This window comes from Perkinsus marinus (genome assembly GCF_000006405.1).
Source record: "Perkinsus marinus ATCC 50983 genomic scaffold scf_1104296927642, whole genome shotgun sequence".
Classification (NCBI taxonomy): Eukaryota; Perkinsozoa; order Perkinsida; family Perkinsidae; genus Perkinsus; species Perkinsus marinus.
The window spans coordinates 116244-140343 of record NW_003217086.1 but is presented as its reverse complement, the minus strand read 5'-3'; the positions used below and the strand labels follow the sequence as shown (position 1 = coordinate 140343).

Here is a 24100-nt window from a genome sequence, read left to right as displayed (position 1 = left end):
ACTAATTGAAGTGAATAGCTGCAGTAGAAGTTTCTGGTGGCACCAGATTCAGTGTGATGTAGTGATATTAAAATATCGTGGCTGTTTTCCGGATTTACCCCGTTATAGGCTCGGGCTAAGGCTGATGTAAAAGTTTGCCTTGTTTTATTATTCAGTTGTTGTTTTCATACGTTAATACCATATACATGTTCTCATACGGAGGATTATGTGCTTTGTCGCTCGCTCTATTCCTAGCAGGATGTTCTGGCGATACTAGCAGCTTCGGTGCTCCTACTACGGTTCCGGCTACGTACACGACTAGTAGTGGAGATGATCATTTCATGGCTCCTACTACTTATTATCCTGATGGAGATGACGAGTACTGCTCCGGCAAGCCCGCTGGTGAATACTGTGGTGCTATTAACGGTCACATGGCTCGAATCCTTGTCAAGGAGCACGTCTTTTATTTCAACTACGAGTCGAAGGTTAATCTGAAGAACATCCCTTTCCACATACACAATTGCAAGCAGTTTGAACCTGATTATTCGACTGGCGAGATGGACCGTGTAGCTCGAGAGTTTGGCCTTAGTACGGATCAGCTCCGTCAAGCACTAACTATCACTTACAGTCTGCCCACCGATAGCTTCCACCTAGATTGGGAGTCTAACATCTCGGTTACCATGACTCATGATATTTGTGGCGGTGGGAACGAGCATGATCATACACCAGGTTATCATTATGATACAACAGGTCCTGACTTTGGTACCACAGACCATGATTTCTATCCTCCCACGATGACTCCTCATTCGGGAGGCGATGATGTGTACTGTCCGGGTCTGCCTGCTGGCGAATACTGTGGCAACATCAATGGCGATATGGCTCGAATCCTTATTGAAGAACACGTGTTTTACTTCAACTACAAGTCCGAGGTTGACCTCAAGAACGTACCCTTCCATCTGTACAATTGTGAGGACTTCGAGCCTGATTACTCGAGTGGGCAGATGGATCGTTTAGCCCGAGAATTTGGTCTTACTACAGATCAGCTCCGTCAGGTACTTACTATCACTTATAGTCGCTCTAGTGATAGCTTCCACTTGGAATGGGCGCCAAGTGTCTCAATGAACATGTCTCACGATGCTTGTGAGCCCGAGAATGGTCATGATCATCACGGTTACTAAATCATTTGTTCTTTATCCTGTCTGCTATGCTTAGTGAATCTGTCTGACACTTTTCTTGTGCCTGAGTCGACATACGAAGCACTACTGGCTGTACTCGGTATTTTTTCCCAGAGGTTCCTAGCATGATCTCCATGTGGATCTCATGGTCCGGTCATGTGCCACTGGTATCTTCTTGCAGGTTTTATCTCGAGGACCTTTAGTCGTCTGTTCGAGCGTTTCGCTCTGCCGTGTGGCCTCTTTTTCATTCCTTATCTTGGAACCTGGAGTTCTTGAGTTTTGATGAGGTCAAACTATGATTCCTAATAGCTGCAAACTCTGTGGTAAATCTCGAGTAAAATACGGGTCAAGCTAGAGATGCCTCTTGCAGCTTGATCAGATTCATTGATCCATTGCATTGTCAGCGCTGTTGGTGGAAGTGGTATCAAAGACACTGATGCCACTGCCGACTGCAGCAGTTCCAATCACAGTTGCATATGCAGAAATGTAAATCTCACTCACTTTAATTCGCTCAGGAGACTGCCTCTCTCTCTATCTTCTACACAATAGAGTGTAGCTTACTCACTGGAATTCATTTCGGAGACCACTGTAAGCATCAATCCGAGACGGTCCTGATGATAATCGCGGTCGCTACGTGACGATTCCTGCACAATGTGTGTTACCCCTCTTGAAGACCAAGTTCGCCGTTACTAAGTCCGATCTCGCTAAAGGGTCGGATATGCTATCTTGGAACTGATGCATATCTTCTGTCATTGACATAGTTGCTTATGCCAACGTAAAGGTCCCGAGATGGCATATCGGCCCCACAAGCGAGAGTTCGTTCGATTAAGAGTTACTTAGACATATCTCGGGGTGGTAGCATACCTGCCCCGCCTTACGGGATTGATCTCACCAAGAGCCAAATACACCTCTAAAAGGCGTAGTGTAGACGAGGTCGGTAGTTCCACGTCTTAGTAAGCATAAGTTGATCCGCGGGTATTATAAGCGTTATGCTCCGCTACCTATCATGGGAGGTATTCGGATCAAAGGAGAAAACAATGTCCCGCATGGCATCTACTTCACTTCAACTTCGAAATGCATCCACATCGATTGATACACGAAGAGTGAAGTAGGAGATGTCCAAACAGAGGAAACGTTTTCGAACCTGCTAATCGAGGAGAACAGTATTTCAACAACAGTTGCTCCAGCCATTTGCCATGTCTAGACAATACGTGCGCTCACAGTTGCGAAAGGTTATTGTGATACATTATAATTGGAGACACTCATCACATACAGCTGTAACGGGATATCTACTAGTTGTGGCGATTGTCCCATGGTCTTGCGAAGCTATATATATACCTATGAGGATATGGATCGATGAATTCATCGGTGATTTATAGTTCTGTTGCGGTCGTGATCAGCTCTGTGGGTACCTTAGTATCTTATACAGTTGTTGATTTCATTTCTTATCCGTTGTTCCCATGTCGATGTTCTCATACATTTGTTTATGCACCGTTGCAATCGCCCTGTCTCTGGCAGGGTGTTCTAGCGATAGTAGCAGCACTGCTGCTCCTACGACAGTCCCTGCGGTGTTCACTACTGGTGGCAAGGATGATCACTTCATGGCCCCTACAACAGCCGATGGTTTCGACACTCCCTCGTCCTCTCATGGCGGAGGAGATGATGCCTACTGCTCCGGTGAGCCCGCTGGCGAGTACTGTGGCAAGATTAACGGCGATATGGCTCGAATCCTCATTGAGGAACACGTGTTCTATTTCAACTATGAGTCTAAGGTCGACCTCAAGAACGTACCCTTCCATATATACGACTGCAAGGACTTCGAGCCCGATTATTCCAGTGGAGCGATGGACAGTGTGGCCGAAGAATTTGGCCTTACTACGGATCAGCTCCGTCAAATACTTACTATCACTTACAGCCTCTCTAGTGATAGCTTCCACTTGGACTGGAAGCCGAAAGTTTCGGTAAGCATGACTCATGATGCTTGCGAACCCGAGAACAGTAAGAAACATCATGGTTACTAAGTGTTCGTGTTTTGTGCTATCTGTCCTCATCCCGATCTGTCTGTGATTTATTCATGTGTCGGCTTAGACACTACTGGCAGGCAGCTTCGGCTGTACTGCTGTTTTTCTTTGAGGTGTGTAGTTCGGCTACTGCGTGGATCGTACAGTGCTACCATGTGTCACTGATGCATCCATCACATCGTTCATTTGTAGGACTTCTACCATTTGAGCGTTATGCTCTGCCGTGTGGCCCCGCTCCTCTTTCTTTATATTGGACAATAAGAGTCGCTGAGTTTGAGTGGTTCGATTCATCTTATAGGCTCGCCATGGTGGGGAAACTCAGTATGTTCTGAGTGCTAGCAGTTAGCCAATGCCGGTTGGATTTCCGGGGTCCACACGCCGTAACATTTTCGATTGGATACCAGCTTGGCCTCTCTTAGCGCGTGCAGGAAGTTTTGAATGGCGTAGGACGCAATGCAATGCATTGAATGCATTTTATGCGAGCACCAGCTGCCGCCACCTGATTGACATAGTCTCCGCAAGTTGCGGACCGCAACGAGTCGATAAATTGCTAACTTGAATGGTTAACGCTCCAGATGTAGCGAGAACCTCCATCCCAACCCACACCCCATTATCAGACTTTTCTCCCAATTCGAATCGCGATTAAGATATAGACAAGCTGTACTTTGCGCATGCGTGCATTCGAGGTTCTGTTCTGATTCTCATTCGACTTTGGTTCATCGGAACCACCCTGATGTATACGAGTCATGGATAGGAATGTCCCATGGAAACACTGAATCAGCCGATTCCAGTCCATCTCCAACCGTTCCATTGAGACTCTCTTTGTGCTCGGTGCACTGGCGCGCGGCACAAAGCTTGTCTCCTCTGAATTAAGCTATACACTGCAACGCTCTTATACTGCGGATCCTTTCCACTCTACCAATAGCCTATATCAACATGAAGTTCATCGCTGCCGTTGCCAGTGCCGTCGTTGCCGTCTCCCTCACCGGATGCAGCTCTGATGATAGCACCACTACTTCCGCTCCCGCAACCACTGTGGCCCCTACTACTGGCTTCCTTCAGCCTACCACCAGTGCCCCTACTGGTTCTGTCACCTGTCAGGCGCCCACTGGCAAGTACTGTGGTAGTTTCATGGGTCAGTCGGCTGATGTTACTATCAACAATGGCAAGTTCTCGATGAACCTCGCTGGTCAGATGTCCTGTGATGACGTCCCTTTCACCATGTCTTCTGATTGCTCTGCTCTTGTCCTTGACTCGACTAATCCCTCGTACGAGGCCATGGCCAAGTCTGCTCAAATGGAGACTTCGATGTTGTCGCAGATGATGTTGTGTGATTACAACTCTACTTCCAACGTCTTCACTCTCGATGTTACTCAGATTTGTGGTCACTCTTTGGATATGACTCCCGATCAGTGTTCCAACTAAGAGTTCAGTCGGTTGTGATCTCTGCCTTCGCAGTACCTTTTCTATTCTTCCCTCCTCCTGTTATTTATTCCAGTTGGCGCGTTCTTCGCGCTTTGCAGTCGCAGCATTGTACATTGTATATTGACAGTTAGTTACTCGTCCTGTCAACTACGCATCCGATAGGGAGTTGTGTTTGTATTAATAGTGGTTGTACCAGGTGTGACTTTGAACGAATAGTTTATAATGGTTTGGTGTGTAGGGGAAACACACAGAGAGGTTCCAGTATGGGCTCATCAGGCGATGAACGCGAGTTATTAGAGACGCTTGAAGTTAGTTACCCAAAAAATGTAAGGTAGACGGGATATGATGTGATTGGAGCTGGGACAGGATAGGATTGCATGATCGACCAACTTTATTGCCAATGCCAATTTGTTATAAATTCAAATCAACCTTCTCACGGTTAGCAAGCAAACGTCGGGCGAAGAGAGAAGATTCTACTCTATAGAGTTTGCCTTTCGACAAGTTCACAAGCAAGAGTGCACCATGAACTTGAGTCGAATTGGAATAGATGAGAGATCGATTTCTCACATTACATCTTGTTGCAGTCCCATTACGGCATCAATACCAAAGGCCCCATTGCTAGGTAACAAGGTGCAAGTGGAGAGAGCCACACACAAAGGGATACATACATCACAAAGCCTGTCCCATGTTAGCTAAAAGAGCCCGTGGGCAGAAGATAGTCTTGTTTCCTCTTGTCTCTATCGTGCGTAAGATGAAGTTTATCGCTGCCGTTGCCAGTGCGGTCATTGCCGTCTCCTTGACTGGATGCAGCTCTGATGATAGCACCACTACTGCCGCTCCTGCTGCGACTACCGTTGCCCCCAAGGCGACTACTATCGCCCCTCAGGCAACTACCAAATTCATGGAGCCTACCACTCCCTCTGAGGTTGTTACTACTACCTCCTCCAACAACGAGCAGCAAACTACCACTGCCTCCTCGGAGCAGACTACTCCCGCTCAGAGTCAGCAAACCACTACCACCCCTTCCCAGACTACCGCTGGCAGCCCTAGCTCCAGCTGCAAGAAGCCCGAGGGTGAGTACTGTGGTTCCGCTATGGGTATGCCTGCTAGTGTCGAGCTCCACGACAACTCGTTCGATCTCGATGTCGCCGGTATGATCAACGCCAAGAACATTGGCTACACTATGGAGTCTGACTGCACTACGGTCGAGCCCGACTGGAATAATGCTGATCTCATCAAGTTGGCCGAATCTTTGGGCATGAACACCAAGCAGTTGTCTGAGTTCATGAAGTGCAGTTACAACGCTAACACCAATGTCTTCAAGGTTTCAATGGCTGGTGCTCTCAACCTTGACTTGTCTCCTGATCAGTGCAAGAACTAAGCAGCGGTCTGATCTTCCCCTTTTCGTTTGTCTCGCTTGCCTGTTGTGCAGTACTACGGCTCGTGATGACAAGAAGCCAGAGCTTTCTCTTGATGAACTGATATTCCGCGAAACTCTTTTCTCCAAGTCCTTGGAACCACCGCGTTTTGTTACTAGTGATACGTTACAATTGTAATAGATGCAAAGCTCCGTAGGTTCTTCAGTTGGGTACCGTACACATGTAACTCATGGAAAAGTGGTATGGAACCATTAGTGCTGGGAGCACGTCATCCAAAGAAATACCCGTAAGGGCTGTGGATACGTGAGTGGAATATTAGAGTGATGCTGAGGGGTCCCTAGTGGTTTACAATACACAATGAAACTTCGATGGGCGAGCACCACATTAGTCGACTATCGCTGTTCTTCCTGCTCAACATGATCACCCGAGATTTTCGAGGCCTCCTATCATTACTCCTCTGCGATATTAACAACTCTTCCGAGTTCGCCCACGAGAATTCGGGCAGTAAGTGGTCGTGCGTTGCGGTGCCTCCACTTCCCAAACCATCTCTGACTCTAGAGGCAGCGGGTCTCAACTACCGCCCGGCCGCGTAGCTGATTGGATGATTCCGCCGCCACATCAAAGATGGTGTCTGCGGACCTGTGAATCCTGGAGTTCTTCGGCCTCCCACTGGCAATCACTGTACTCGTCTTCACCCATTGTTTGAAAGCATGGCCATTATCACAGCAAGTGGACGAAGTCTACCTGTGCTCCAACGCTTACTCCCATAGTCTCTAATCAGCTTGATCCAGAAAAGATCTGCCCTCGAGCATCCGACAGTAGGATAGGTTCCTGGTCAGGAACATCGATCGAGGCCGCCCATCGCAGCCTGTCCATCCAATGATTGATGCTATACGGCAAAGTATCCGCCCATCTTGATCATGATTATCATCGAATCCGCTCCTTTACAATGGGGAGGTTTTGCGGACCAAGATTAGCCTCCTTAGCCCCAATATGTTGGTACATTTAACGTCGCGATGGCCCATTCCACAGTCATGGAGGAATTGAAGGGCGCAGAGTAGTTGGGCTGTCCATCGAACCGAGCAGTGGTTGAAGGCGCTCAGCACGGACGGATTTCTGCTGATCAAAGTACTGATAATAACATGCTTGAATGGATGGCGGTCAGAAGGCGAGAGGGTGAGTGAGATCGGCAATAGCAGCCTATCAGTGGACCAATCTGAACCGTACCGGAGTGGTACATCGTTCCAGAGCTACCACTGCCACTAGGCGAGGGAGCTGCCGTTGCTACGGACTGAGTGAGCGTAGGACTCCAAAAACGCTCCCATCATCTCAGAGACGAGACACACTGTACGGTAGACGGGCCGGCATCAGAGCACCTGATGTAGTCAGGGAGTGGTATGGTGCTGGGGGACAGTAGCGCCTCAAACAACGATAAAAAGAGATCGTGTAGAGGCAAAAGTATGAGCTCTCGAAGGATGGACCAGTCGAGATCACTGGAGCTGGCTTGGTCGGCATGGGAGGTATCGAAAAAATCGTCAAGCCGTTGGAGTACCGCTCGAGGACTGTCTGCCTGCTACCACCCAGCTGTATGACCCCTCAGATTACGACGACCACTAGTGAAGAGTAGTGACGGCAGCAGTACCTGGTCTAGTGGTCTTTCGTACTGAAGTCAACAAGGCATGCATGCAGGTTCGCTACTGTAGCAGGGCACCCAGTTCTTTGAAACGTGCCTAGTCATTGCCACCGTCATTGTAGAATCATCGACTCCTCCCCTTGTTTCGAGCGAGGGACGGCATAGGAATATCCGATGGCCGCGTGATCATGTAGTCTCTATCTAACTTGCCAGCTGCGAGATCATCCGAGTCAAAGCAAATGGGAGGCGACGGTACGCCATGCCGAAAGCGCTGATGCTTATAGCAGTTGCCTGACGATATTACTTGCTACGAGACGTGGCGTATTCCTGATGCCAACCAAAATCAAGGCTGGCGTAGATCTTGTGGAAAGTCCTGTAAACGCGCCTCTTTAAGTAGCGACTCACCTGTATCTCGAAGGTCCCTCGGTAAATAACGGCTGTTGATGGAGACGCAAGTCAGCATGCGGATTGTCGCGTCGCTTCGCTAGCAATTGCGCTGCAGAGATGAAACCGTGAGGCGATCGGATCTTCCCCTAGTTCCGTATATCATGGGATAATCAAGGTAAGGAGGAACCTGTTTAGCCAACTACAGATGGTCACTCAGACCCTGCGAAACTGAGAGTCATTCCCTGATCGGTATTTCTAGGGTCGGTTCGTACCGAACTACCCTACCAGATTCACGCGACCAGGAGTGGGATATTTAACAAAATCTTCATCAAAAAGTGCAACTTGCGCTTCGCTCCGCTGTTATCGGCGCGGTGTCGCATAAAAATCCTCAGGTCAGCATGTTCTCATTGTGGTCTGAAGCTACTTTTTTTCTAACCAATGACTCTCAGTTTTGACGAAGCGCTCGAAGTCGCTAACAACAGGCCCAACGAGGGAGCATGGCAGTCGCCCTTGGCCAGACCTCATCAGCGGTCCCCCAGCATTTCCTCTCTAGATGGTATGTGTCTAGAGGTCGTCGAAGATGGCCAACTCAACCTCGACCTGTCCACCCCGTTCATGGCTGACATGTTCCTTGGGACGTCCAGCCTCCCCGATGCCATGACCCCTGAGGAGCGCAGGAAGGTTGCGGCTGATTTGGCTCCAACGGCCACCTTCGAAATGGTCAAGCAGATTCCTCGACAACTTCTTGAACACGATGGGGAAGAAGGTCAAGCACTGAGGCAGCAGCTACTCCGTGGATCGACTGTCGCTATGTTCTGTGCTGGCTACAAGGGCAAGAAGTTTATTTACCAGAGGGCGGCTGAGCTCGGTGTGAAGGTCGTCGTTATTGATGGTGAGGACTCATGGGCCGAGGAGATGGTCGCTGAGCAGATCATCGCCAAGTTCATCCCGATCGACTTTGCTGCTGACAATGAGGTCGTCTTCCAACAAGCCTTGGATGCTGTGAAGTCGCTGAAGGACGACCCTCTCGTAGGTCCTGTCGATGGTATCTGCACCTTCATCGAGCTAGCCGTGCCCATGGCTGCTAGGTTGTCAGAGGCCCTAGGCCTCCCTGGTCCTTCGGTCGCGTGTGTCGATATTGCTCGTGACAAGCACAAAACTCGTGATATAATGACCGCTAAGGGTCTGCCGTCCATCAAGAACTTCCTGATAACCGACCCGGCCCAGCTGGAGGAAGCCGGGGAACACGTTGGGTTCCCAGCAGTGCTCAAGCCTATCGCTGGAGCCGCCTCTCTCGGTGTCCAGAAGGTGACCGACATGGATGATCTTAGACGTACCTATGGTGAGCTCGTCAGACTGATGGCTGGACTGAGGGTCAAAGCTGGTGCCTTGGAGAGAGTGACCAGAGTTCGTGCGGACTCGGCCATTTCTGAAGTGATCGATGGTGATGGTATCAATGCTGAACTCATCATCGCCTTAGACATGATGCTCGAGGAGTACCTAGATGGCGACGAGGTGGATGTGGACTGTATTTTCTCCGATGGCGAATGCAGATTCTGTTATGTTATCGATAACGGTCCGACGGTGGAGCCTTATTTCGCTGAGACCTGGGCGGCTCTCCCTTCCCTTCTTCCTGAAGATAAGGTCCTCGGACTCAAAAACATGGCTCAGGACGCTGTTGCTGCCATTGGATTCACCAACGGAGTCTTCCATGTTGAAGGCAAGTTCACCAGTCGTGGCCCTCGTTTGATCGAAGTGAATGCTAGAATGGGTGGTGGTCCTACTAGACTCATCCACACGTATGTCAGCGGCGTCGACCTAGTTGTTGAACAGCTGCTTATGACGGTCGGTATCCCTTCGAGACCGCCTATTCAGCCCACTGGCATGTGCATCGCCTATTCTTTTGTTGGAGCTCCCAAATCTGGCGTCGTCAACAGCACGGAGTTTTTGGACAAGTTCCGTGATATCCCTGGTATGATCCAACTGAGTGCTCTCGTCCACGATGGAGAAGTTGTCGTTGGACCGGAGGAAGGCATGCCTAGCTGGATCGCCGAGATCGTCGTAGCTCTCAGCGATGGGCAAGAGGCTAAGGATTTGGTTATAAGGACTAGCACTGAAATAGTCGACGATTGCTTGTCGAATATGTAGGCGTCTTTCAAGCGGGTGAGCCAAGGTGGCTGCTGCAATTTTTCATAGTATGTGTATCGATGACCACTCATCTGTAACTACTTCAACTGAGTCGTCTCTATGATGGCCTAATCATTTTCACACCGTTTGTTGGTCTTGGGTTCATGTCTCATTCAACGCCGATCTTGAAGATTTATGGTTCTGGATGAAAAGAACCTTAACAGGAGAGCTTCCACTTCGCTATGGTAAAGCCTTTCCCCAGCTCCACCAGATACGCCTAGAGCGGGTCTCGCGAAATGGAGAGGATTAATATGGTGCACTTCATGTTGCCATCAGTAAAGCATACATGAATCCTCTAGGTGGACACGGCCATCTAACTGTTGGGCAGGATTTCGATTACCGGAACTGGTGTCTCGATCGTTAAAATCGATATCTCTGATGAAATTGAAGAACTCGGCGGGATGCACTAGTTTAACCTCCACCGCCGAAGTAAATCCATCACTGAGGGCGTCATTCGCCGAGTAGGTTTCTAAACGGTACTGAGATCGGATACAGGTATTTCGGGAAGTGGTGATGTTGGATCATGTACACACTATTCGTTGAGTGGAATAGGAGTATGTCGCATCCTGACGAGAGTTGTTCGTTCACATCTTTAGCATCCAATATGAGACTCAAACTCCATAACAGCATCTAGGAGAAATACTGATTAATTGCGACCGAGGTCCATGGTGGTTGTGAGCAGAGCAGCTAGTGGTGTGGTCCGCATCAGGTTGTCCATCTTATGGATGGGAGCAGCGCCGACCTTACACGTGAGGCACCGCCTCAGCACCTTGGAAGGGGTCACAGAGAATGCCATCGGTCTGGCTCACCTCAGCAAACTTCGTAGTCATTTCCTTCACGTTGGCTGCAGTAGCGAACGCTACGAGGACTACACCGTTTGAGTCCACCTTGGCGTCATCAGAAGGAAGAAAGCCGTCCCAAGAGGGCGTTCTGCCGAGACCGACTGCCACTGTCGTGATGAGTTCCTGCATAAACACAAACTCAGTTGCGTCGCTTCTGGATCCATCTAGAGCGAATGTTAGTTTGAAATCGTCCGCACTTGGCATCTCCAGACGGAACCTAATCAGAGAACCCCTAACACTACAGCCTCCCGCTTCAGCGGCCCTCACCTCCCTTTCAACGCTGAGCCTTCGTACAGGAGATCCACAGGCACATCATTCGAAGCACGCCTCCCAGCCCTTCTGATGGATTCTATAAAATCATTGAGCATCTCATCATCGTCATCCATTATGTCGGCCATACGAAGTTGCTACACTGACGACAGACCTATTATCCTCCCCTAACTCGATAGCAGCTGTATGGAGACCTGTGACCATGTAAGTCCACCAAAATTGAACTTCGAGATCAAGAAACACTGTCACACACACAATGACATCATTATCGTCATCATCATCATCATCATCATCATCATCATCATCATCATCGAGAGAGCTCCCGTTCTATGCTCATCGTGAGCCGCTGATCCGCCTTGCACCGCGTTATCATCTGGAAGGAGTCGCCCCGCACACCATTCACCTACAGGTCCATCCTCGGCCGTTGGTCCAGAGGGTACCAACCTCCACAATGTGATCGCCAGGTCGAAGGGCCTCTCCTGGGTGCTCTCCATTGAAGGCTCCCACCACACCTCCAGTGACACCCTCCACCAGCAGGTAGCCGGGATCGTTATGGTCCACGTCAATCCCCAATCGACCACCTGCTTGCCACTCATCGTCCCTCCAGGGAGGCCGCCGCCCACCTGATTTTTCAATCGTTACGATCCACATCTTCTTCCCTCGAGGTGAGACCCCTGGCAGAGGCTAAGCACAGACACGGTAACAATAGAGTATGCGGGTAGTGGTCGACTAACCCCTAAGGGCGGTGATGCTTCAACCACCGAAGTCTCCATACTCAGTTCACCACCGCCGTACTCGCTAACACTAGGCGGCGCCTCCCTGTAGCCCAATCCATCGTGTGCTTCAGGCCAGCTCTCGTGAGCTACGACTACTTCGTCGTAGCTGCTCGGCTTAGCTTTAGTGTCACCAGTCGATTCGCGATCGCAACAGTTGTTCGCCCCCATAGGGTGTCGCGTACCCAAAACACGGGACAAGCTAGGATACTTAGGCCTAGACTGCAACACGACGCAGAATGGTGACACGGAGGACAGGATTGGTACAACATGAGAACAGCAACAACAGATACCGTGTCACACTGTACGACGACGCCTTATGGTCAGTCGGAGGGCGCCATGGCCAGCCGAGCACTCCCTGAGCATCCGAGATGAGTTCCCTCGAGCCTCATTGATCTGACACAACGGGCTCACTGTGCTGCTCTCCACCACTGATCAGCTTACCCCAACGATCATGTCGCCCTTCCTAAGGGCCAGCTCGGGGCAGCTCTTGTTCCATTCCGCGATGCTCCCATCATTATTGATGCCATCAACGATCAAGTGAGAGCCGCCCTCATGTGAAGACATCCTCAGGCCCAACTTCCCCTCGCTGAACGAACTACCTGTGATACTCCCCAGTACAATAGCAACAACAAGAGCTCCGCCGCTGCTTACGTGTCCGGTGAATCCTTATGTTGAACTCATCCTCATCATCATCAGCCCTCATCCCATCTGACCGCTCATACCAGGCCACTCTAGCTACAATACACTCACTATCCAAGTTCCTCCTGTCCAACACAGACTCCTGTCCCTGTGCCCCTTCTAGAGAGTCCTTATCAATCTCGATCACACTACTCATCTGACTCAACTCTCTTCGAGTGCCAAGACCGGACCCTTCCGAGCTGAGACTCATCCATGCAGACGATGATGATGTTATTGAGTAATCGACCGTCTCCTGACAACGACTGACCCATACAAACCTGGCTCATATACAAGATAAGTATACATAGAGGACGTATACGTATGAATATATACTCTAGCCTCATATGCAGAGGGCCTCTGCCAGAGGCTAGTGATGATATAGCCACTATAGATAGGCTATATTATCGATACATAAATATAATCTCGTTACGAATAAAGCTATATTATATCCTAGCCTTATATACAAGGGCGCCTCTCGGACAGGCGCTCATGTACAAGACATATCCTCCCCACCGAGGGACCAGCGGACCCCTCTCACATGGCGCGTCGAGATATCCGCTCTCTTGATCGGGACTGCAGCGATGCTCTTATCCCTTTTACCACAACATGGCGATATCATGAAGGCTGATGTCGATAACGTCATCGTCCACAACAACAAAGGACAACTACAAGGTTGATGATAAGAACAATCCCACCTCTTTAATGATTGAATAACGCAAAATGACAACACAGTAAGGAGAGAACAGTTAGAAGCGGCAGTAGCAGCAACAGGATTATGCGCTGCTTCTACCATAACATTGTTACACGAGATGATGCCAATTGATAGGAATATGTTGTAATAAGGACTACACTGCAGATCGTGCTCGACTCTCCAACCCTGACTGCTGATGCTGTTGAGTTCTCGATGATCGCCCGGCGCTATCTGGTGAACTACTCGAAGACTCTCTTCCCCCATGCCCATGGTGATGTCCTATTCTCTCCGGCATCGTCAGCTTATCCAACTTGTTCACGACGGCTTGCTGAGACAACATCTCCGGACCGATAACTTGAATCCTACAAACTCACTTTGTCCGCCACAAACTGCTTCTCCTCACTTTGGGACTTGTGGACACCACCGCTCGAAATCACTGCCATTTCTAATTTATCCAACAACTTCACAAGCCTCGCTCTATTCTGGTACAGGATCTGTTGCACCTGAAAGAGGCCTTATACCAACCGCTCCAGACGGACCTCGGCCAACCCACCGCTGGCGCCTTATGAGGATTCGCCGCAAAAATTTTGAAGACATGGAAGGCTTCTACTTGAACCGCCTTAGAGCTGTTCCCAAGCAGTATCATGACCGACTTCAAGTAACGCTCCTCGTTAACAAACCTTACCATAACCTGACCCACACCTTTAATAGAGACAGAAACGCTCTACTCGCACAGCACATACACTTTTTTCGAATACCCCAGGGTGACCCCAGACGACTGAGTCATGCCATGGTTGTGAACAACACCACTACTAATGCACGCTCTACGCGATCTATCCTTCACTATAACTACCTTCATGAAAGGTCTGTCGAGTAATATGTCTCCCAATAACTTCAAAGACTGACGAAGAGTGACGTACTGCGTATCTCCCGATGACGTATCCAATAGCTCCTGGTACCTGAATCATCATCATCACTACTGCTAGTGTAGTAGCGAGCTCAATCACTACTTATTAAAGAATTCATCAAAGTTGTCGAGCAGCCAACGAACAGAGACATCCTTATGGTTCATCAGAACCTAACAGTGAACATTTACACTGCGCTCAGGGGCGAGCAACTGGAGTGAACTCTTCAAGTACAACCATTAACCGCGATAGTTCCTCGTGACCAAGACCAAGAAGTTTATCAAGTACCTCCTTAAGAGTCTCAAATCCGTCCGCTTGCGTATCGAAATTATGCGAGTGCATGACGTCAAAAAGTTGGTAAATCAGACCTGTCATAGCAGGAAAGGAAACTTCCCGAGAGAGTTCCGATGAGGATGGGGCCCACCAGAGTTGAACATCTGCGACTGCACAACATCATGGAATTTACACGCATCACGGATCATCACGCCAACGTGTATTGAGCAATCGGGAATACTATAGCACGACATCAGGCACTGATGACGAGGAAGACCAGTATCACCTATACCACTAACGGTGATTACTACCCTCATGCAATCCGGATGCGTCATCAAGTACGCTAAATTGACCCTCTCGTGGGTCTTAGGTGACTCCAATTTCAACAGATGCCCCCAGACCTGCTACGCCATCTACCATACACACTACTAAGCCTCAGCGACCGTCACCTGTACGCACGAGCGTCTGAGTTCAGGGCTAGCTACTGCAATATGCCGAGCAATCTTCAGCAGGAGGTTACTCCTGAGCGTGGTGATAGTAACAACAGCAGCTTACTCCACCACATATCATCATTACTGTAGACTCTGGTTGACCACTTTCTGAATATCCTCTGACTTCGGCGGTTTACGCGCACTAGTAACATTGCCATACTGAGCAGATGAGGATATGCACAATACTATTAGGGTCACTACCTGGGTAGGAGGACCGGCGTGGGTATCTGCCTTATGGTCACCAGAAGCACCACTAGTAGTTGGGATCACTACTGACGCTAGGAAGTCCTCAAGCTGAGGTAAGCAACAACAGATGTGAAGGAAATGTGGTAAGCCAACGACCGACGCTTACCGGGGCATACTTCTTAGTCTCAGTCTCTGACACTAAGGAAAGGCTCCTCTGAAAGGACTTTGACATCGATAAAGATACCTACGAAGGTCAGCCACGATACGCTCCATAGATCTCCTAACTACTACTACCGTCATTCCAGTAACAGAGTTGGAGTTTGCCGACTCCTCAATAACGTCGGGGAGACCCTGTAGCTCATCCGCCATCTGTTTGACCAACTCCTGTGGTTTCTGTTTCTTGTAACCCGACGGCCTACAGCAGTGGTGTCGGGTAACTCGTCACAACTGTCATGCTTACTTGAAGATGTTTTGAACAAAATTGAACATGTTGTCTCTGACTCCGATGCAAAGAACGCTGCAGTTGGTTTGGCAAATCTCCGAGAAGTGCGAAAAACAAGTAATAAATCCTACAGGGACCACATATATAGACCACCAATTTTCGAATAATTCTATTTACCTTTGGGTTCTCTTCTAGGCTCTTTCCTTGTACGTCTAGCTGCTCTGATAGCTGGATGCTAAGGCGACAACGATATGACGATACAGTTAAATACTTTTACACCAACAACAACAATAACTACTACCACTACCACAACAACAACAACAACAACAACAACAACAACAACAACAACAACCACAACAACAACAACAACAACAACAACAACAACAACAACAACAACAACCACAAAAACGACAACAACAACAACAACAACAACAACAACAACAACAACAACAACAACTACTACTACTACTACTACTACTACTACTACTACTACTACTACTACTACTACTACTACTACTACTACTACTACTTCAGTCGAAGGAGACGATGTCGCTGACTCCGCTCCTACCGAGCCTTGTAGAAGAGCTGGTGACGGACGGTTGTTAGAAGTACGGGTTTTGACCCTAACACACAGCCACAGTGACTTCTCAGACCAATGAGTTTAACTACCTTGGTGGTGCTAGTCTTTTACTAGCAGATGAAGATTGAAGGCGGTTCTTGTTGCTGACTGAACTGCTACTACCTCCTCCTAATGCGAACGAGTTAGAACCCTGACTTCTCTTGGCTCCTGCTAGACTCAGTGAAAGAGGTGGTGGCGGTGGTGGTGGAGTAGACCTCGGTTTGTGTTGTTTAACTTGAGCAGACGCTACCGCTGTTCCCGGTGTACAAGACCGGCTAATGCTCATGCGTGCTCAACAGCACCGTACTCATTCTTACTCCGATGAGATACATACGCGCACGCCCTAGTAATCGATTAATTCCATTTGTAGAGGTGCCGAGTGGTTGCGGAACTAGGAAATCTGACGAGATCCATAACAGTGCGATGACCTCATCTCGGAGTAGGGCCTCTCATGAACTCGCTCCTGACTCAGTTCAGGAAGTACGAACACCCAAGCTTATGTCACTAACAGGGGACGGGCGATGGCTGCCGTAACGTTTTCTCACTTATTGATCCACATGTTTGCAATTGGCGAGCCGCTGCTGGCAAGTACAGAAGGAGTTAAGGTCCGATGAGGCCAAGGCTAAGCACTAATTGTATTCTTGCTCCCCATCGACGTCATCTATGTAATGCAAAAAAGAAAAGAAGAAACACCGTTATGCTTAAGCAACACATGACCGCGAACGGGATGAAGCCTTTAGCTGATGTCGGGATCCTGTTCAGCACTATAAGGTGTCCTATAGTAAGTACGTTGATGTTTATATGACCACTACCCTCTCTAAGACGAACAAGGACCCAGAGACTTCCTGGCTTCTACAGTACCCCAGACCGCAGCTTACAGACGAAATCGTTGAAAGATATCTTCGGTCATCTACAGACCCGGACGATGATATCGCGGTGATCAGGCACATACGGAAAGTTTCCGGGAACAAAGTGATGTGTGAAACGACAGAAGGGTGAGACTCATCACCGCTATTGAAGATACTCACAACTATTTTACGGACATACTTGTCTCCTACCCTCTGCCTAAGCTCCTGTCGCCAACCTTATACCGAAGGCTGATAAGCATCATACCCAACTGCAACAGTGGCGATGGCCTATGAAGTGATTCTTGTCACGGTGCCTCTACCCATCGCCTGTATATGCCCGATGACCGAGTCGAAATTTCGTATGGCAGGCGATTTCCTATCTGTTTCAGGAGCTTCAGAGTTCTGGTTGTCGTACGTAACAGTATTTAACCCTTCATTGTGTGAGAACTGTCAAGCTTCATCGACACTTACGCTAATAGCTCATACTCGCGCCTTTCATGTAAGAGTTTCAAATATGCCATATTCAAGATGGTAAGGTATCTTCAAGGTCACCTCGTGCGTCGAGAAGTCCGATATTATTGACTTCCCAACACGACATACTCATCACCAAAAACACTTGTGGTAACTATTGCATGATGATTCCAACGAGAGGACGACGCTCAAACTGTCTGCTTAGAGCCGTAAAGACCACTCCTGCAGTCATCAAGACCATCACGGTCATGTACATAGTGCTTCCGTTTGTTGCATGTCCGCTCGAAGTCTCTAACCTGACCAGAACCATCCATAGGTGTCCTGCTCAACCACAGCTTACTTCCTTCACACACTGGGAGATATCCCCCATATGGTTCTCGATGCACCGCCGTAGAGGCATCATGGTACACACAGTGACATTGCGGGTGACCTTAGGCCTGTTAGCAGCCATCATCTTCAGCCAACGTTAACACAGCCTCTCGAGCTGCGGAATCAACTACGACAAGACGACATACCACACCTCTACCGTCTCATCAGCGCAATACCTAACTAATGTAGGGGAGAAACTAGAATGGTAGAGAGACAGAGAAGTAGAGATGATACGAGTACGCGATCATCAAGGCTTTTGACCCACGAAGGCGTATGATGACCAACGTCAATCAGTCATGCCCAAGTAACGTGTGCATAGGTCCCGTTCGAGGCCTCGAAGCTCTACTACGTTATTGGTCACCTCCAGGCTGCCGACGACAACCTAACTAGTCTAAGTTCATGAGAAGTAAGGTAACAGCCACTGACCTGTACGGCGCCTCCAATAGCCCTCAAAGTGCTCTTACACATCTCGGCATCAGCGAACATGCAGGCTATAATGATTCTCGAGGGGGAGACACCCTGAGCCTGCAGCGCCCTCACAGCCGCAACAGCGAGCTCTTGATCAGCCAGAACCGCCATCAAAATAACCACAATCTGACCACAGGACTTTGCAAAGACCATTAACGCTGGCGATCTACTCACGCTGTTCTGAGCCTTGGTCGGCAAATAGACCACCTCGACCAGAGGGGGACCCGACACGAAACTCATGCTTGAAGAGCCATCCAGAGCACCGTTGCTTCTCACTGGTGAGCAACATGGACTACCTTCCGTGACCACTGCCCCAGGAAGGTGTAGTGGAGTAGGCTCTGAATATCATTCGAACTAATACCACTCCTTACAAACATTATCCCACTACCAGCCAACTTGGGTGTGGCACCAGTTTGCAGATTACATTCACTGCCAGCCGCTGCACTCGAGGTTGGGGATCCTCCGCCGAGGAGCACACTGTGTGGGGCTAGGGAGCCCGAGGCGAGGAAGTGGCGTCGAGCCGTGAGCAGGGCTCGAGGGACTGTCAGCTTACCAAAACTACACAGCCTGCAAACCAAGGCGATCCCATCCCATACACAGCCGCATGGTCTACTACCTATCGTGTTGCTTCACACCAGACTCCATTACGTCCCCATACCCAATCAGAGAGGCGTAGACCACCGACTCACTGTGGTCGGGGGCAGGAGGCTCCCCAGCAAACATAATACCGTCAATATATCGGACGATTAGGTAACTCAGACGGTCGCAGTAGAAGAGGAGGGACTCTCTACGGAGCTCTCGAGGCTTCCGCAGCACACGAGTAATGTATCCCACTTCATCACTAGACTTCAACTCGTGTATCATGTACTGTGGTTCGTCATCATGCAGGCCCTGAGGGGGCCAGGACTATGACATCTGCCTTGCCCACAATGACAGCCTACCACATCCGCTAGAGTCCTATGGAAGCTGAGGAGCCCTCTAGCCATGAGCTGAAGGCGAATGACCTGTACTATGGCCTGGAGTGCTATAACGTTCTCGACACCATCTGGTATGATGAGGTCAGCATATTTCATACACGGCTTGAGGTAGCGCTCATGGGACAGCTTTATAGTACTCAAGTACCTGTTAGGTTACCACCTGGACTGGTACTGTAGGTAAGCCCATAGTACTTGGAAATGACAGAGTCTACACTCTCCCCCATCCCTCTAACATCACGGACGAGGCGTCTTGCCAGCCTAGTATCATCATCACAATGAATGAACAACCTAATGCAGAAAATGCATTATACGCCCCTTTTAACAGTGGGCGCTACCGCAGGTCGAGGAGGTCTCTGACTGCCTCCCAATAGATCGCAAAGATCCCTTCGAAGATTACTACGTGGACTCCCGAGACCTTCCGAGCCCTACACAGAAGCCACTATCTGTAGGAGACCGACACCTCCCCGATTCACCTGTCATTGCGGAGCCTTGACCGCATATCGTAGTGAGGGATGAAGACGTTTAATCCCTTCTTGAGGTCCAACAACGTCCTTATCATCAAATCATAGTCGAACTAAGACCACCACCAATGCACGAGGGGCTGCCGCTCAGACCTACAGCATCAGGATGGTCGAAGTTGTAGTTCTCATCGTTGACCTCAGGATACGCCCTAGCATCCTTGTAGAAGGAGGACTGATGGATGACCTAACACCATCCCAATAAGCGTGATAGGAGAGGAGAGTGTAGCACTGACGACCTCCAAATCTTCGTGTAGGTTGAGCTGTGATGCAATCTCCATAGCGATCTCGGTCTTACCGCTCGCCGTCCCTCCGGCAATACCAATCATCAACGGACCAGATTGGGAGCTTGTCGATGACGAAGAGGAAGATACCAGCGGGACAGTGCTCCTCTCCACCGGCGATGGCGCTACAGTGTAGGCAACAATACCACTCCTATTCACGCCGTTGCACATCTTACTAGCATCAGGAGTGACCACAGGGGCGATGACAGTAGGTCCTTCACCTGTTGTCGTGGAGGGCTGTGGCGCTGTCATGATGGAAGGCGAGTGTATCCAATCAGCACACTGTCAACCCATGATTAAGACAGCTCCCGACTCAACTCCCCATCAGGACAGAAGGAACGGTGCTTCAAGCCGCGTATTAGCTCGTAATGTTAACGACATAGTACCTTCGAAACAAGAACCGACATCCGGTACCAACAAGTCGCAGCAGACGTGCTGCTTAATGACGAGGCGGGCGGTCCCCTCTGGGCTGAGCAGGCTTGGCCCAGTCGAGCTTGAGAATGAGGTTATCGTAACTAATGACACCCGAACTGATCCAAAGCGGCATTGTAAGGGTCTACCCATGTCCGTTGAGTTTCTCAAGGGCCTTTTCAGCATCCTTCTTGTTGTAGTACGTGACGAAGGCGAAGCCCTTGGAAAGGCCAGTCTCGGGGTTGCGAGCTAAGGGAAGTGTTTAGTGGGAGAGAAGCACGACCACCGACAGGAGTCTCACCAAGATAGATCCTCTGGACACGACCAGCGGTGGAGAAGAGCTGCTGGAGGTCACCATCACCGACATCCTCAGAAAGGTTTGACACACTGAGCGAGCAATACTCTAGTGTACAGGAGTGTAGACCTACCGTAAGGTATGCTCATCCCTATCCTTCTGTTGATCGAAAGGCCTAGCACCACCGCCGAGACCACGCTGGTTGGGTGGAACATAGCGGCCAGTCGTGTGGGTGCGAAGCTATATTGAGACACACCATCACCGTCATGGGAAGTGTTGAGGGGTTGTACCGGAATAGCCTCCTTCTCAGCCTCTCCATCGGCCTCTCCTTCAGTTTCACCACGGAACTTAGTCCATACGCTAGCCTTCTTCTTGTTGAGACCGAGGACCTACGGCCGGTGATGGGACGAAATATGTGCCTGGCGCACTCCCTGTTACTACCTGGTCCACACTCGCGGCCCAGAACTTCTCCTGATCAGCGCCGGTCTCGTCCTCCGCGGCAGCGCTAGCACCAGTGAGTTTGCTAGGCTCTAGGTTTATCTCATCTTCGGTACGGTTCGCAAAGGTGCTATTTTTGCTCGTCTCTACCGCCTTTCCGAAGGGAGTCCAACGTCGTCGTCTGATGGAAGCACCCGTGCCCTCCACAGAGCACCCTATAGGTACTACCTTTCGGCCTCAGCCTTGCTGCACGTAACTCGAACTGTGGTGACCTTAACGACTCTAGTGATCTTATACACGGCCCCATCTCTCTCCTGGTACTCGGTTATCGTCTTAAGGCCAGTCTCGGGATCTGAAGGCCCATCATGAGACTAGGCGGAAATCTTAGGTCGACTCTGGGGAGGTATAAGCACACTACTAATCCTTACCAATGTCCGTCTCGGTAGCGGGTGGTACCTCCCTATTGCTGGGTGATATGGGATCCTCGTCAGCCCATCGGCCGGTTGTCATTAATGAAGTCATACCGCCACTGATGATTGATACGTTGCTGCTTCACGGCGGCGGTCTAATCCAGCTCGCGCTCGCCATCATGATCGATATTAACAGAGCAGTTTCGTGGACAAAGTCGTCTACTTCCCTTTCGATCAGCTCTGTCGGGTGGGGCGGCTATGCCACTGCTCTGAGATATACATTGCTTTAGGATCGACATTGGTCTTCAGGCAAAGATACCATATCGGCCCCTCGAATGAAATTACCAGTTCCGAATCGATTTCACTAACAACGACACTTATTCCCGCCTTTCGTCGAAATTGGAGTTACTTCAGTCGTCCTACTTAGTGCTTCTGGGGGATCGATTGTATCAAGGAGGGTGGCATAGGTGCTCCGGCCGGCGAAATTGATTGTACTAAGAGTGGTGACATAGCTGCCCCGCCTGGAGAAATTGATTGTACTAAGAGTGGTGGCATAGCTGCCCCGCCTGGCGAAATTGATTGTACTAAGAGTGGTGGCATAGCTGCCCCTCCTGGCGAAATTGGTTGTACTAAGAGTGGTGGCATAGCTGCCCCGCCTGGCGAAATTGATTGTACTAAGAGTGGTGGCATAGCTGCCCCGCCTGGCGAAATTGATTGTACTAAGAGTGGTGGCATAGCTGCCCCGCCTGACGAAATTGATTGTACTAAGAGTGGTGGCATAGCTGCCCCGCCTGACGAAATTGATTGTACTAAGAGTGGTGGCATAGCTGCCTCGCCTGGCGAAATTGCTTGTACTAAGAGTGGTGGCATAGCTGCCCCGCCTGGCGAAATTGATTGTACTAAGAGTGGCGGCATAGCTGCCCCGCCCGGCGAAATTGATTGTACTAAGAGTGGTGGCATAGCTGCCCCGCCTGGCGAAATTGATTGTACTAAGAGTGGTGGCATAGCTGCCCTGCCTGGCGAAATTGATTGTACTAAGAGTGGTGGCATAGCTGCCCCGCCTGGCGAAATTGATTGTACTAAGAGTGGTGGCATAGCTGCCCCGCCTGGCGAAATTGATTGTACTAAGAGTGGTGGCATAGCTGCCCCGCCTGGCGAAATTGATTGTACTAAGAGTGCATGGAGCACTGTCGGCTTCGTCTTCGGCCCGCAGCTTCTTGCATTGCCTTGTAGCGCCTCCGACTCGCCTAGGGTTGACTCTTGGGGGGAATTGCTGTAGTAATGAGGCTATTGTAGCCTTTTGTTGGTTGATGCTGATGTGGAAGGCTCTATCGGATTGTGAAGTATCAGGTGTGCTTGGGTTAGTCACAGTGGACCAGCCCCCAGTTGGTGTTGAGCTATGGCTGAACGATCCCGACGAGCTGTCGAGACGGACCTCTCGGACAATGAGGGAGGCACTGGGTCCCACCCGACCCGCCTACGATACACCTCACTTCGACAGTTGAACCATTGGATTGATGAGGCTGGTTTCGGGTGGTTCCACTGGAAGATGATGATAGCTGTTAGCGGCATGTAAGATAGTCCTTCTTTCTGAATTGACAATTGCAGGACGAATGCATCAGGCAAATGCAGGACGGTGCTGAAGTCGTATTGATGTCTAGCATACTACAGGCCCTTCAAGAGGAGTGGCACTTCTCCAATTGGATACGAGGATCCCTTGTCGGCCTTATCTCTTTCCTTCCGAGAAAGCAGCGATTATTATCAGGTATCTGTTCCATTCGTCGGAGTGTTACTTGGCAGCCTCATGGCCGGCCACATTGCCGATGTCGTGGGCCGTCGACCTGCCATCCTCACATCGTAAGGACTACTTCTCTTCATCTCCGAACGACCTCCCCGGCCCAGGTACATCGTCATGGTCGTAGCAGGTGTGTTCTCAGCATTTGTCAACACAGTAGACGGCCTTATGATCACAAGGATATTCGTTGGCTTGTCTTACGGTGATTGCCTCAGTGCTGAGCAGGAAGTCATGCTTCCTCGTAGGTGTGGTGACTCCCAGTACTCTCACCCTTCTCTTGGAATGCACCCCTTCTACCAAACGCAATGTTGTTATTGCCTTCATCCTTGGAATGTTTTCTGCCGGCCAGCTGCTGGTCACGGTGAGTGTCTCTCGGCTCGTCATCCCCCACCCTCCCCCTTATAGGCTCTTCTATGGTGGTTGATGCCGGACCTGCGGCTCCACGGTGACAACTGGC

The 24100-nt window shown here is 49.9% G+C and overlaps 11 protein-coding genes across 11 annotated transcripts in view; 6 read left to right on the top strand and 5 right to left on the bottom strand.

Annotated features, from left to right (window-relative positions):
• Positions 1–320: 320 nt before the first annotated feature.
• Positions 321–1157, top strand: Pmar_PMAR004331 (hypothetical protein; the record flags this gene model as incomplete). Its single annotated transcript, XM_002788825.1, has 1 exon — positions 321–1157. One exon carries the CDS (start codon positions 321–323, stop codon positions 1155–1157), a length of 837 nt encoding a protein of 278 aa, XP_002788871.1.
• A 1457-nt stretch (positions 1158–2614) lies between these two features.
• Pmar_PMAR004330 (hypothetical protein) lies at positions 2615–3175 on the top strand (the record flags this gene model as incomplete). Its single annotated transcript, XM_002788824.1, has 1 exon — positions 2615–3175. One exon carries the CDS (start codon positions 2615–2617, stop codon positions 3173–3175), a length of 561 nt encoding a protein of 186 aa, XP_002788870.1.
• An 881-nt stretch (positions 3176–4056) lies between these two features.
• Pmar_PMAR004329 (hypothetical protein) lies at positions 4057–4753 on the top strand. Its single transcript, XM_002788823.1, has one exon. It carries the CDS (start codon positions 4112–4114, stop codon positions 4598–4600), a length of 489 nt encoding a protein of 162 aa, XP_002788869.1. The 5' UTR covers positions 4057–4111; the 3' UTR covers positions 4601–4753.
• A 598-nt stretch (positions 4754–5351) lies between these two features.
• On the top strand, positions 5352–5981 carry Pmar_PMAR004328 (conserved hypothetical protein; the record flags this gene model as incomplete). The annotated part of the gene is made up of 1 exon (XM_002788822.1): positions 5352–5981. The coding sequence occupies one exon, from the start codon at positions 5352–5354 to the stop codon at positions 5979–5981; it is 630 nt and encodes a 209-aa protein (XP_002788868.1).
• A 2449-nt stretch (positions 5982–8430) lies between these two features.
• On the top strand, positions 8431–10147 carry Pmar_PMAR004327 (conserved hypothetical protein; the record flags this gene model as incomplete). Its single annotated transcript, XM_002788821.1, has 1 exon — positions 8431–10147. The coding sequence occupies exon 1, from the start codon at positions 8438–8440 to the stop codon at positions 10145–10147; it is 1710 nt and encodes a 569-aa protein (XP_002788867.1). The 5' UTR covers positions 8431–8437.
• Positions 10148–10929: 782 nt separating this feature from the next.
• Pmar_PMAR004326 (hypothetical protein) lies at positions 10930–13371 on the bottom strand (the record flags this gene model as incomplete). Its single annotated transcript, XM_002788820.1, has 9 exons — positions 10930–11245; positions 11296–11435; positions 11743–11982; positions 12033–12117; positions 12373–12467; positions 12516–12673; positions 12726–12782; positions 12825–13005; positions 13291–13371. The coding sequence occupies 9 exons, from the start codon at positions 13369–13371 to the stop codon at positions 10930–10932; spliced, it is 1353 nt and encodes a 450-aa protein (XP_002788866.1).
• A 149-nt stretch (positions 13372–13520) lies between these two features.
• Positions 13521–16918, bottom strand: Pmar_PMAR004325 (Calcium-binding protein, putative; the record flags this gene model as incomplete). The annotated part of the gene is made up of 17 exons (XM_002788819.1): positions 13521–13771; positions 13818–13946; positions 13997–14134; positions 14297–14402; positions 14454–14521; positions 14637–14716; positions 14773–14881; positions 14933–15022; positions 15071–15143; positions 15198–15271; positions 15314–15406; positions 15465–15542; positions 15593–15713; positions 15759–15867; positions 15918–15975; positions 16270–16363; positions 16905–16918. The coding sequence occupies 17 exons, from the start codon at positions 16916–16918 to the stop codon at positions 13598–13600; spliced, it is 1608 nt and encodes a 535-aa protein (XP_002788865.1). The 3' UTR covers positions 13521–13597.
• A 948-nt stretch (positions 16919–17866) lies between these two features.
• Positions 17867–18129, bottom strand: Pmar_PMAR004324 (conserved hypothetical protein; the record flags this gene model as incomplete). The annotated part of the gene is made up of 2 exons (XM_002788818.1): positions 17867–17974; positions 18019–18129. 2 exons carry the CDS (start codon positions 18127–18129, stop codon positions 17867–17869), a joined length of 219 nt encoding a protein of 72 aa, XP_002788864.1.
• A 204-nt stretch (positions 18130–18333) lies between these two features.
• Pmar_PMAR004323 (uridine cytidine kinase I, putative) lies at positions 18334–20578 on the bottom strand (the record flags this gene model as incomplete). The annotated part of the gene is made up of 12 exons (XM_002788817.1): positions 20471–20578; positions 20250–20419; positions 20111–20197; positions 19966–20066; positions 19828–19917; positions 19685–19780; positions 19457–19637; positions 19132–19406; positions 18904–19082; positions 18690–18853; positions 18474–18641; positions 18334–18429 (listed from the first exon to the last, which is right to left on the bottom strand). The coding sequence occupies exons 1-12, from the start codon at positions 20544–20546 to the stop codon at positions 18334–18336; spliced, it is 1683 nt and encodes a 560-aa protein (XP_002788863.1). The 5' UTR covers positions 20547–20578.
• A 68-nt stretch (positions 20579–20646) lies between these two features.
• On the bottom strand, positions 20647–21959 carry Pmar_PMAR004322 (eukaryotic translation initiation factor 3 p42 subunit, putative). Its single transcript, XM_002788816.1, has 8 exons — positions 21867–21959; positions 21667–21790; positions 21442–21619; positions 21291–21389; positions 21134–21240; positions 21007–21092; positions 20855–20954; positions 20647–20809 (listed from the first exon to the last, which is right to left on the bottom strand). The coding sequence occupies exons 1-8, from the start codon at positions 21946–21948 to the stop codon at positions 20734–20736; spliced, it is 852 nt and encodes a 283-aa protein (XP_002788862.1). The 5' UTR covers positions 21949–21959; the 3' UTR covers positions 20647–20733.
• A 1288-nt stretch (positions 21960–23247) lies between these two features.
• The window catches only part of Pmar_PMAR004321 (sugar transporter, putative), a gene marked incomplete at both ends in the record, with an annotated part of 1359 nt that continues 506 nt past the window's right edge, over positions 23248–24100 (top strand). Inside the window, 6 exons of the mRNA XM_002788815.1 lie at positions 23248–23420; positions 23471–23567; positions 23614–23705; positions 23751–23845; positions 23889–24004; positions 24049–24088. Of these exons, the coding sequence (XP_002788861.1) occupies positions 23248–23420; positions 23471–23567; positions 23614–23705; positions 23751–23845; positions 23889–24004; positions 24049–24088 (613 nt within the window). The remainder of the gene's footprint in view (positions 23421–23470; positions 23568–23613; positions 23706–23750; positions 23846–23888; positions 24005–24048; positions 24089–24100) is intronic.

Coding starts and splice junctions, on each gene's coding strand:
- Pmar_PMAR004329 (XM_002788823.1), top strand. CDS start 4,112: ATGAAGTTCATCGCTGCCGTTGCCAGTGCCGTCGTTGCCGTCTCCCTC.
- Pmar_PMAR004322 (XM_002788816.1), bottom strand. CDS start 21,948: ATGACAACCGGCCGATGGGCTGACGAGGATCCCATATCACCCAGCAAT. Junction 21,390..21,441: donor GGGCCGCGAGTGTGGACCAG/GTAGTAACAGGG, acceptor CACCGGCCGTAG/GTCCTCGGTCTCAACAAGAA. Junction 21,241..21,290: donor CTGAGAAGGAGGCTATTCCG/GTACAACCCCTC, acceptor GTCTCAATATAG/CTTCGCACCCACACGACTGG.